Consider the following 13,142-nt stretch of genomic DNA (forward strand, 5'->3'; position numbering starts at 1 on the left):
GAGGAGGTTGGTTTGTGTGGGGGAGGGGTTATATGAAAACTCTCTGTACTTTCCACATTTTTGCAGTGAGTCTAAATCTGACCCCAAAAATAATTTATTAATTAAAAAAAAAAGAGTTGAAGAGTGTTTTTCCCTTTTCTGTTTTCTGGAGGAAAAAACAAAAGAGCATCATTAAGCTTTGGAACAACTTGAAACAGTGAAATGTATATGTAATTAAAGTCCCCAAAGAGAAGGACAGAAGAATATGTAAAGAAATTAGAGCTAAAATTTTCCAAATTTGATAAAAACTAAAATTGCAGATATAAGAAGCTCAATAAAATCTAAGCACAAAGAGCATTAATAAAACCACACCAACTTGATAATAAATTATATTAAATAAATAAATAACAAAAATAAAAAATATAAAGAAAAAAAGAAAAAACCACACCAAGACCCATTAAAATCAAATTGATCAAACCCTATGATTAACAAAAAAAAAAAAGTTTTTAAGTAGACAGGGAAAAAAGTCACATTAAATATACAGAAATAAAGAAAAGAGTGACAGCAGATCTCTCTGGAAGCAAGGCAAGTGAGAGGACAGTGAGGTAACATCTTTAAAGAAAAAACTGTCAACCTAGAATACTATGAATTCTAAAAAATTCTATAAATTCTAAAAAAATATATCAACATAGAATTCTATACTGAGTAAAAATTTCAGAAACAAAGGCAAAATAAAATTATTTTCAGATATATAAAAGCTGAAAGAAATAATCACTGGCAGACCTGCACCACAAGAAATGCTAAAAGAAATCCTTAAGTCATAAGGAAAATAATGTCAGGTTGAATCATTTTCACAAAGGAACAAAGAGCATCAGAAATGATAACCGTGTGGATAAACATAAGAGTTTTTTTGTATTATTTCAATCTCTTTAAAAGATAATTGACTGTTTAAACAAAAATAATAATAATATACTGTTGTTTGTACTGTAAGTAAAATTTATGACAATAAAAACATAAGGTCAAGAAAAAAAAAAGAATGGAAAGTAAGAATTAGGAGGGTGAAAAGGGAGGTATTGTTGTAATATCGCATGAAAGTAGACTGTGAAAAGTTAAAGATGTATACCATAAACCCTAAAGGAACCACTAAAATAATGAACAAAAAGTTATAGCTAATAAGCCAACAAAGGATATAATATGAAATCACAAAAAATATTTAATTAATCTAAAAGAAGGCAGAAAAAGAGGCACAAAGAACAGGGCAAGTAGAAAACAAATAGCAAGATAATAGAATTGCAATAGAAAAATTGCAATAGAAAAACAGATAAATTAGAGATTTCAATACTCTTCTCTTAGTAGTTGCTAAAACAAGAAGACAGACCATCAGTAAGGATATTTAAGATGTGAACAATACTGGCAACCATCTTGATCTAATTGACATTTACAGAATACTCCAATGACACATACAGAATGGGCATTATTTTATAGTTTTTTTTAATGCTTTTATTTATTTTTGAGACAGAGAGAGAGCATGAGCAGGGGAGGGGCAGAGGGAAAGGGAGACACAGAATCTAAAGCAGGCAGCACAGAGCCCGATGCAGGGCTTGAACTCACAGACTATGAGATCATGACCTGAGCTGAAGCCGGACGCTTGACTGACTCAGCCACCCAGGCGCCCCCAGAATGGGCATTATTTTAAAATTGCATATGGAGGAGCGACTGTATGGTTCAGTTGGTCAAGCGTCCGACTTCGCCTCAGGTCATGATCTCAAAGTTTGTGAGTTCACGGGGCTTTGTGCTGACAGCTCAGAGTCTGGAGCCTGCTTCTGATTCTGTGTCTCCCTCTCACTCTCCCCCTTCCCAGCTTGTTCCCTCTCCCTCCCTCTCTGTCTCTCTCAAAATAGTAAACATTAAAAAAAAATTGAGTATGGAAAATGTCCAAGATAGACCATAAGTAAGTCTCAACAAATGTAAAAGGATTAAAGGAATACTACTAACAGTAAAGAGGAATGAATTACTGATGTATGCAACAACTTGGATGAATAATTATGCTGAATGAAAGAAGCTCAACAACAACAATTATTTTTAAAAACTGCTAATACCAAATACAAGGATATGGAACAATCAGACTTTCATACATCACTGGTAGGAATGCAAAATGGTCCACCCACTTTGGAAAGCAGTTTGGTAGTTTTTTTTTTTATAAAGTTAAACATGCACTTTACCATACAATCCTATAGTGAAACTCCTAGCTATCTACCCTAGAGAAATGAAGACATATGTCCACACAAAAACTTGTACATAAATGTTTATAACAGCTTTATTTATAATTGTCAAAACTTGGAAACAACCCAAAAGTCCAATTGTACAAACATACAATTTGTACATGCATAACCCAACTGCACATGGAATATATAATAGAATACTACTCAGCAGTAAAACAGAAGGTGCTAGTAATACATGTAGCAACATGGTTGAATCTAAACAGCATCATGCTGAGTGAAAGAAGACCGATCCAAAAGGCTACATACTGTTTGAGTCTGTTATATGAACATTCTGGAAAAAGGAAAACTAGAGAGATAAATAACAGATTGGTGGTTGCCAGGGACCAGAGTGTAGGGGTGAATGAGTTGACAGTGAAGGAACATGGGGACACTGTTGGGGATCATGGAAATGGTATGTATCTTGATTGTGGTGGTGGTAGTTACACAATCACACAAATTTGTCAGAATTCATAGAACTCTATGTATAAAAAGTGTGAATTTTACTCTATGTAAATTATATAGCACAACAGACAAGCAAACAAAATATAGAAAACTAAAGAAGATAATGCAACACCACCCTAAGTATTTTCTTTTCACATTAAAAATAAAGCAGAAAATCTTTTACAATCTTAAGATTTGAATTTGGCTAATAAGACAACTCATCTTTGACAAAGCAGGAAAGAACATCCAATGGAAAAAAGACAGTATCTTTAACAAATGGTGCTGGGAGAACTGGACAGCAACATGCAGAAGGTTGAAACTAGACCACTTTCTCACACCATTCACAAAAATAAACTCAAAATGGATAAAGGACCTGAATGTGAGACAGGAAACCATCAAAACCTTAGAGGAGAAAGCAGGAAAAGACCTCTCTGACCTCAGCCGTAGCAATCTCTTACTCGACACATCCCCAAAGGCAAGGGAATTAAAAGCAAAAATGAATTACTGGGACCTTATGAAGATAAAAAGCTTCTGCACAGCAAAGGAAACAACCAACAAAACTAAAAGGCAACCAACGGAATGGGAAAAGATATTTGCAAATGACACATCGGACAAAGGGCTAGTATCCAAAATCTATAAAGAGCTCACCAAACTCCACACCCGAAAAACAAATAACCCAGTGAAGAAATGGGCAGAAAACATGAATAGACACTTCTCTAAAGAAGACATCCAGATGGCCAACAGGCACATGAAAAGATGTTCAACGTCGCTCCTTATCAGGGAAATACAAATCAAAACCACACTCAGATATCACCTCACGCCAGTCAGAGTGGCCAAAATGAACAAATCAGGAGACTATAGATGCTGGAGAGGATGTGGAGAAACGGGAACCCTCTTGCACTGTTGGTGGGAATGCAAATTGGTGCAGCCGCTCTGGAAAGCAGTGTGGAGGTTCCTCAGAAAATTAAAAATAGACCTACCCTATGACCCAGCAATAGCACTGCTAGGAATTTATCCAAGGGATACAGGAGTACTGATGCATAGGGGCACTTGTACCCCAATGTTTATAGCAGCCCTCTCAACAATAGCCAAATTATGGAAAGAGCCTAAATGTCCATCAACTGATGAATGGATAAAGAAATTGTGGTTTATATACACAATGGAATACTACGTGGCAATGAGAAAAAATGAAATATGGCCTTTTGTAGCAACGTGGATGGCACTGGAGAGTGTGATGCTAAGTGAAATAAGCCATACAGAGAAAGACAGATACCATATGGTTTCACTCTTATGTGGATCCTGAGAAACTTAACAGAAACCCATGGGGGAGGGGAAGGAAAAAAAAAAAAAAGAGGTTAGAGTGGGAGAGAGCCAAAGCATAAGAGACTGTTAAAAAACTGAGAAAAAACTGAGGGTTGATGGGGGGTGGGAGGGAGGGGAGGGTGGGTGATGGGTATTGAGGAGGGCACCTTTTGGGATGAGCACTGGCTGTTGTATGGAAACCAATTTGACAATAAATTTCATATATTAAAAAAAATGAATTTGGCTAATATGAGAAAATTTTGTTCTATTATAAAACAGAAGAATTATGAAAACTATCTCAGGTATTCTTATTGCTCTCACAATCTTATGTTATTGAAGACTTATGAGTCCTAATCCAGACACAAAAAAGTAAAGAGTTAATTTAATAGTTATTAGAAAATTACCCAGTTTCTAAATTACCTTGACCTTCTCTGTTTTTTCTCTTTGTATGCTGGCTATTCATTGTCATATAGGAAATATGACCTAGGAATCAGAAAAATGGAATGCTACTTCAAATTTCTGGTTTAAGAAAGAAAGAAGGAAAGAAGTGAGGTAGAAGAAAAGGAGAAAAAGGAGGAAGAGGAGGAGAAAGAGAAAATAAAGAAAGAAAATATAATGGAAGGCCCAACCTCACCTCTGTCTTTACTTTGGGAATTAGATATTCATTCATTCATTCTGTCCTATTGGAAGGGAAAAATCAATACTCAATAACTTGTAAGGAAAACTGGCATTGTGGTCTTCTTCAACCCTCTTCAGTATTTCTAAATTTTCAAGACACATAAATAAGCAAGTCATGATTAGTTCTTAAATATTTAATTTCATGTACAAAGAGACTCCTCTACTAAAATAACACTTCTGCACTCCTATTTTTAGTCCTCCAGCTTTCTCTTTGGTGGGTTTGTGCTTAGTGGGCTTTGGAGACAAATCCCAGTTCTTCTCATTGTTAGCCATGTGGCCCTGAGCCACAGCTTTCTCCTGTAATATGGGATGTTAACACCCTTATCTTTAGGGTTGGTGGAGGATTACATTAAGAACATGTATTTTAGGCCTTAGCACCACATCCAGCTTAAGTTCTAAGGTACTTTGGAATAGTCCTTGTCATATAGGTCATGCCGTATTTTGTTTCTCTCCTCCTTAGGCTATTATGGAGGGCAGTGGCCGGATAAGAGCAGAATCTTACCCTGACAGCAGCACTCTGGTTATTGACGTCGCTGAAAGAGATGACTCTGGTGTTTACCACATAAATCTGAAAAATGAAGCTGGGGAAGCACATGCAAGCATCAAGATTAAAGTTGTGGGTAAGTCCTCTGGTTCAACAAACTTCTAGAATCAAGTTTACATGTCCATATCCAGAGTAGACTTTGCCAGCTCTTGGTTCTCTCAACTCTTCTGGGTAGTCAACAAATGAAACACAGATAGCTATGTTTTATAAATCACCATTGTTCTTTTTCTACCTTTCCCATTCCTTTTCTTTCCTGTCCTTCCCTTCCCTTCTCTTCTCTTCGTGTCTTCTTTTTTCTTGCCCAGAGGTCCAATTGCAGGAATGTGTAACTAAAGTTAACTATTTGGGGTTGCTGGTCATTAGCTCTCCACAGTTGTATTCCTTTCAGTTTCCTTTAAAGTCACTGAAACAATCACTAAACAATTTCCAACATCACAATCATTGTAGAAGTGTAAGATTTGCCTTAGTCCTTAGATGACAACTTAGGTGTATTTTTCCTAAGCTTGAAACCAAGTGAAATGAGTCCAGCAGATTATTGGTGGTCCAAGCTCTCATGATCTCTTCATCTCACTTTATTTCTCCCTTAAGAATCATATTTCAAATGGACCAGAAACTAAGGTCACTTTATCAGACACTGAATTATGTTAATAAGATATGGTAACTTGCCATTTTTGACTTGGATTTTTACCAATCAACATCTTGATTCTTCCAACTGATTTACAGTTCACTTTGTAGTTCAAAACAAAACACAACACGAAATCACATCTGATATTATGCAATAATTTCTTGTTTACCGTTTTCAAGGTAAAGGACAAGTATCTTGAGTTCCATATGGGGCTTGCTCTCTAATGTTGTGACACTGATTTAAAGGACTTGAATACATATTATATTTATCTTTATTGGGCTCACCTTCCCTTATCCCATATGGAGCATGACTTTTTGCCCAAATTAGTTACTACATGCATTTCAATAAACATGGAAAAGCATTCAGAAAAAACACTGCTTCTATGATTATTACCAAAAACTGATTTTCCAATTAACATTTTTCTTGTGCTCTCACTTACTCTTACTTTATTTTACTTTTTCTATCCTATTCTATTCTATTCTATTCTATTCCATTTTTTGTTTGCTACAGACATCCCTGATCCTCCAGTGGCACCAAATGTGACAGATGTGGGAGATGATTGGTGCATCATGAACTGGGAGCCTCCTGTCTATGATGGAGGGTCCCCAATCTTAGGTAACTGCTTGTCGGTCAATCTGTGAAACCACCATTGAAGTTGAAGTCCTCTTTATGCTTATTAGTATAGAGCATATTTTAAAATATTGCATGTAGAAGAAAACCTATTCTACTATGACTTTAAATATCCATTCAAATTGAAGTATATTTTGGGATTCTTTATAAGTACTTGAGATTGAAATAACTCTGATGAATATCATCTGACTGTTCCCTTTTTTGTTTGACATCTACATTTAATATCTAGTTTTGCAACATCTATAGGTTTAACTTTAAGTTCTAATCAGTAAATATCTAGCTCCATAGAATTATGTCTATGAAAAAAAAATTTTAGAGATAAATATTTAAAAGAATTTGCTTCCCTGTGGAACAAGAATTTTTTCTATTTGAAACTCACAAAAGTGAGTTTTCCCTCTTCTAACCTACATTGTTTGGACTCATAGCCAAATCTATTACTCAACTGTAACAATGGTATTTCTATAGTCTATATAGTTGTGATTTATTTTTCTCTCTTATCTTCCTGTGCAATTTTAATTTTTTTCTAGTCCTATTACTTTTATCTATATCCTATGATGTTAATGTTTGTATTCCCTATAATTTCTCTCAAACAACTGGTGAAATAAGGTGGCTTAAAAATATATGCATACCTGACTATTTTACTTAGAGATTTTATGAATTCTAATATCTGACAAAGTTTAATTTTGGAAGCCATGGAAAAACCTTAGTTTCCATTTCGTGTCACCTACAGGATACTTTATTGAGAGGAAAAAGAAACAAAGCTCCAGATGGATGAGGCTAAATTTTGATCTCTGCAAAGAAACAACTTTTGAGCCCAAGAAGATGATTGAAGGTGTAGCTTATGAGGTCCGCATCTTTGCAGTCAATGCCGTTGGTATCTCCAAGCCCAGTATGCCCTCCAAGCCTTTTGTTCCTTTGGGTAAGTCAGGAGATGTGTCTCTGTCATGGAAATCATTGCCCTGACTTCTTCCCTCCAACTTCTAACAAGGCTTCTTAGAGTCGTGCGTGAGCAGGAGGTTGGAGGTGGTTAGGGGCACCTAAGAAATTGAAAAACAACTTTGGTAGAACTGAATGTCTTCATAGTGTAGACCCTGGAATTTATTACCAGAATTCCGGTGAAAGCTGTATGTGGATCTGGTTGCTGCTTCCTACTGAAAACACAAAGCTGAGCCATTGACACATGACCACTCCCCATTTGTCCTTCTGAAGGTATAACTCAGGACCTATGTGTAAACACTATAACTAAACAGAGACCACTTCTACAAAGCACTCTTGAAAACTAGTCTCTTTGCTTTACCATCACACCTTAAATGCTATCTAATGAACTAACAAAGTCAGTTCAGTAAAGGCAAAGAAATAGAAGATAAGATGTTTTCCTCTTTTATGGTAGTGAAGTACTACTTTTTTTCAATAGGAAGAAGATTCAGTACAGGATTTATACTTTAAAATTAGAGGGTTATGGGAAATTTTCTCTGGATCATTAGATCTCAAACTCTGACTTTTTTCAACTCCCTTGGGCCTCCCAGCCTCTCATGCCAACCTCCCAAACTGGAGGGAAAGTGTGGCAGCTTTTCTGAAATTGTCCACGCCTAGCAGATCTTTACCTTCCACGCAGCATATCCTCAAGGAGTCTTCACTGATTTTATTAAGACATAGGCCTCTCTGTATATTTTTATTTATATCCTAGTTAATTTTTATCACAGCTTGTGCTGTAACACCATAGTTAATCATTTCTTCTGTTTCTTTCTTTTCTTTTCTTTCTTTCTTTTTTGTTTTTTATCTTTGAAGCTGTAACCAGCCCTCCTACACTTCTGGCCGTTGACTCCGTAACTGACACCACTGTCACAATGAAGTGGAGGCCCCCGGACCAGATTGGTGCAGCAGGTTTAGATGGCTATGTGCTAGAGTATTGCTTTGAAGGAAGTAAGTACAACTCGTAGTTATAATGAATACCATCATCAATAGGTGAGATACTCCCCCCTTTCTTTTGTTATCACTCTGGGGAACTCTTCTCCTTCCTACCAAAAATGACAACAAGCAAAAGTCTTCCTTCTAAGATGGATAAAAAATTTGCCCTTTTTTGGTACTTGATGCTAACAAATGGAGCTCTCAAAAATATACTAGATAGGCGGCCAGATTAGACACCACAATAAGTCTAAGACATAGAAAGAAGGGATTCTGACAAAACTTCAGGGATTTCCACTTCTTGAATTGGTGGAGTTAAATTGCACCAAGAAAAATAAAAGTCTAGTTAGGATGAAGCAAGTTGGACATTCTAAACCCCATACAGAGTAGAGGTCTGCTATCAAAAAAGTTGCCTACTTCTGGGTAATAAAGGGAGACTATATATTTGGCTAGCTGCTGATCATGCCTTCAAGAAGAAGAAGAAAAGAAGAGAAGAAGAGAAGGAGGAGGAGGAGGAGGAAAGAAGAAGAGGAGGAGGAGGAGGAGGAGGAGGAGGAGGAGGAGGAGGAGGAGGAAGAGAATTAAGAACAACTTTCAGTGGCAGCATTAAATCTCAGAGGGTGTAAGCAATAGGTTTGACATGTGACAGGAATTTGTCTCAGTATATAAAAATGTAATCACTGAAATTTAGAAGGAGAAGAGAAACAGTTAAAAAAAAAACTTGTTGATAGAAATAATAGACAAAGAGAAAATGACACAATAAAATATGGGCCAGAGTGTACCTAAAACCAAAAATGATGTGAAATTCAGTGAAAGCCTGTTGTGTTTTTGGTATCCTGCTTGTCATGATTTGAAAATGGATGACTAAAACTGTCCCAGTTTGAACTCAGGCTCCACTCTAGATGTGGTAGGTAAACAACCCACTGGGGAAGCTTGTACATATCACCACAAATGATAGGCCAAGATTTAGCTTCTGAGAAAGCTCTTTGGACTCCAAACTTTAATGTGGATCTTATCTGAAGGAAAGGGAGACTACAGAGCACATTTGGGAAATCAGGAATGTGACTACAAAGGCACCCTCCCAGGAGGAAAACCTCTGGAGAAGAAACTTCCTATGAGAGAAAACTGCGGCAAAGGAAATCCCAAGCCCCTGGACTGGGGCACCCCTGGAAACCACCGTTGGTGCTGGTTGGGAGGGAACAAGAGACGGGGGGACAAGGCATCCTGGTAACAGTTCCATTGACATGTGCTCTGCTCACAGAGCACGCTGCTTCATTTCTCCAGGGCTTAGAAAGCCACTAACTAAAACTAGTAGGGGCATTATGAGAAAGTTCCCAGGCATCCCAGCATAGGAGGGGGGTAGTGTCACTAATGCAAAAAGGTAAATTCTTGAGCACTTCAGAATATGGTTTATTCCCATTCTATTCCTCTCCCATTTCAAAAACTCATGAGTACTCCACTCTGTTATTTATATCACCCCACCAGCAAAATCTCCCCATCTGACATGTGATGTGGCTGCTGAGCACGAACATTTGTGTTTGTATGAAACAGAGCAAATTCTTTACTCTTTTCTTTCTGATAGGTTTAAAAAGTAAGAAGATACAGCAAAATGATAGATGCCTGTCATTTTGATGTTACCCACCTTAGATAAAATACAACGAAGTGTATTTTACATAATTTTGTGTGTGATCTGTGTAGATACATATGTATACAGGTATATACATATGTATATGTACACAGTCATTATTATGTATATATTTTGCCACATAACGTTTTGGAATTAGCTTTCTATGGAAGTTCTTTCATAACGTGTATATCTTTCTTCTCGCAGTCTTTTCTTTCTTTATGTGGCTGCCCTATTCTTCATTCTTTTTAATGGCTGTTGTCCTCCAGACTAATTTTCTGTAGTGTTTAATGCTTTTAGATATGTCAGGTTTTATTCTGTAAGAGAATTCTTTCTTTTATAAGATCGTGTGTTGGTTTTGACTCTGCCTTTCTCTTGTTTTTGTTTTTTTTAATGCCTGCAGCACATTACTCTTCTTTGTTTTCTTCCTTCACTCTAGCTCTTTCTTTTCGTTCTTAAAAATTCTCCTCATGTATCAAATAACTTTCATATTCCTTCCCCATCCCCTGGACACCGTTTTCTTTCTCTGTTTTCCTCAATTAAAGTGGTTCAAACGTGAAGGGATGGGCTATTTTTGTTCCCCTCTGATCTTGTTTCGTCCTGTCTTCTCTTGAAATTTCTCCTTTACTAGTTCTTCACTATTTCAAGCACGTTTTCTGTCTCCTATTTTCACTTTCTCATCAACTGTCTCTTCACTATGAAAATATCAGCACAGTGACTCCCAACCTGACCATTGGCTTAAAGAGGTATTTCTTTTTCAGTGTCCTTAAGTAATTTTTATCATCCACATGCCCTTGCAGCCACCAGGATATTTTGGCTCCCTGCTCCTTTTCCCAGGTACTCCTAGAAGGGATGGGATAAGAGAGAGGAGAAGGTTCCAAGGGGTTCCACTCCCCTGCTCCTCTCCTGATAACAGGTGAAAAGGCATCATCCCAAACCAGTGGGGGTATGCCCACAACCCATGAGCCAGCAACATTCCCTCCAGTCATGTGGAACGCAGGGACCCAGGCATGCTCAATTTGTTTTCTTGACTGCAGAACTTGTTGTTATGGCAACCAGAGGCTGCCTCCTGAGCTGCTGGGAAGACAGGGCTGGCTTTATCCTGAGTGCCTTCACTCCCAGACTGTGATGATTGAACCCCATAGCAGGAGTTCTTTGTTACCTGGGTGCCTGGGAGGACCCTCCCTGTCTGGGGTCGCAGGGACAGGTGAAAAGATAGACTGTTCCACTGTGTGCTGCTCCCCTATGGAGTCCGGGACCCGCTCCTCCTTTCTCTTCAGGGTCTTGCTTTGTTCCTCTCTACCTCTTGTTCCCACAGCTGGAGGTGCCCAGCCTCTTGTCTCCTCTTCTTCTCTGTGGCAGATGCCTCAGGACAAAAACCACAGTCTGAACAGAGTAGGCTGTGGCTCTCCTGAGGAACTACCCACCCCCCCACCCCAATGTGTTTGGTCTCTTCCGTCACTGCTCTGAAGACAAATATCTTTGCATACTTTGCATACTTTACTAACAGAGAATGCTGACTACTGATACGATATTCTTCTGGTGTGAAAGTGGGTGTCTTTAATTAATTTTAATGACGGATTCTCAAAGGTACATCAGCAAAACAGTCTGATGAAAATGGGGAGGCTGCATATGACCTACCAGGTAAAGTATTCTATGAAAGCTTTCAAACTTTCTTACTATATGATACAGTTTCTGGGAGTGTTCCATGACCAAGCATGAAGTACACCTACCACCCACACATGAAAAAGTCCTTAGAGATCAAGGGGGTGGGCAGGCATTGAGCTAATAATGTGGGATCCAAGCCTCCCCCAACCAACCCTGTGGGCATAATGCATACAAACTTTCAGAAGTTGAAATATTTGCAACCCTTGAATGCTGGGTTCAAATTCTCTTGATGTTATAGATAAAGCTACCAAAACCTTTTAAAAAAATATCATTTTTGATTGAAGTGAAAGAATTATGCCAATACCTTATAAGCCTTGTCTCCAGGGCTGTGTTTCCTGTCTGCCATGGATATTAGCTTCTTGTATTCATAAATGGAAGCATTATCAGACTCCCTATGCACATATGAGTGCCTCATAATAAAAAAACAACCAAGATAAAACAGGGAGATTATATAACTATAAAGGTTTGTGTCTCTCATTCATAAGAATAGTATTTTCTTGTTCTTCTGAACTTTAACATATGTAGATGGCTAAATGTCATGAGTATGTCAATCCTTATGAAACTGAATTGGAGTAAAACTGCTACAAAATTCTTGGGGACAGTCACTGTGATTCAGGATACTCTAGTATCACGTCAGTATCCTGAATCATAGTGACTGTCCCCAAGAATTCAGGATACTCTAGTATCATAGTATCCTGAATAAGAGGTTTTTCAGAAATAGCAGAATCTGATTATCCTTCTTCCTGTTACTTACATTAGCCATTCTAGGCCATTTTCATTTAAATATGAAAAATGCCTACCCATGTAATATGAGTCCATACCAAAATCATATTTCCTCCAACTGATTTAATTGTAAGTAAAATACTAGTTTGGAGTCGACCGTACCAGTTAGGATGATTTTTTTTTCACTAAACACCATTTCTCCTTCTTGTCCTTTTCTTTTATGAATTTTAGCCGAGGATTGGATAGTTGCAAACACAGATCTCATCGATAAGACCAAGTTCACCATCACAGGTCTGCCTACAGATGCAAAGATCTTTGTTCGCGTGAAGGCTGTGAACGCTGCGGGCGCCAGCGAGCCCAAATACTACTCCCAGCCCATCCTGGTGAAGGAAATCATAGGTAAGTGGCAAGGCTTTCAAAACTTTGTCTCCATTTCATGTTATTTGATTTTGCTTTTTAACTCCTTTCTTTCTCAAAACCTCCTATTTTGCTGTCTCTCCTTTGATGTATTGTAAATGCCTCCTGGGAGTTAGAAATGAACAAAACAGCTCTTATTTACCAGTGTGGAGGTCAGCTCAGAGTCTGTAACTTGGAATGAGGACCAGCTAGCTAACCTCCCCAGGCTCTGAGCCGGCTCTGGCGGGGCTGCCCGTTCCCACGGAGGGAGCGTGAATGCAGCGGTGCCAACTTCAGCAACGTGGCTCCAGTGGGTCTGCGAGGCCAGAACCGTCTTCATGGTGAGATGAACGCATTATTTGCCCT

At 38.1% G+C, this 13,142-nt stretch overlaps 1 protein-coding gene across 1 annotated transcript in view; it reads left to right on the top strand.

Moving 5' to 3' along the window:
* MYBPC1 (myosin binding protein C1) overlaps positions 1-13,142 on the top strand; it is a 139,995-nt gene that overhangs the window by 106,347 nt on the left and 20,506 nt on the right. The window contains exons 17-22 of the mRNA XM_042993709.1: positions 5,122-5,281; positions 6,341-6,445; positions 7,191-7,379; positions 8,249-8,383; positions 11,580-11,633; positions 12,612-12,779. Coding sequence (XP_042849643.1) covers positions 5,122-5,281; positions 6,341-6,445; positions 7,191-7,379; positions 8,249-8,383; positions 11,580-11,633; positions 12,612-12,779 — 811 coding nt within the window. The remainder of the gene's footprint in view (positions 1-5,121; positions 5,282-6,340; positions 6,446-7,190; positions 7,380-8,248; positions 8,384-11,579; positions 11,634-12,611; positions 12,780-13,142) is intronic.

This window comes from Panthera tigris, chromosome B4 (genome assembly GCF_018350195.1).
Source record: "Panthera tigris isolate Pti1 chromosome B4, P.tigris_Pti1_mat1.1, whole genome shotgun sequence".
Classification (NCBI taxonomy): domain Eukaryota; kingdom Metazoa; phylum Chordata; class Mammalia; order Carnivora; family Felidae; genus Panthera; species Panthera tigris.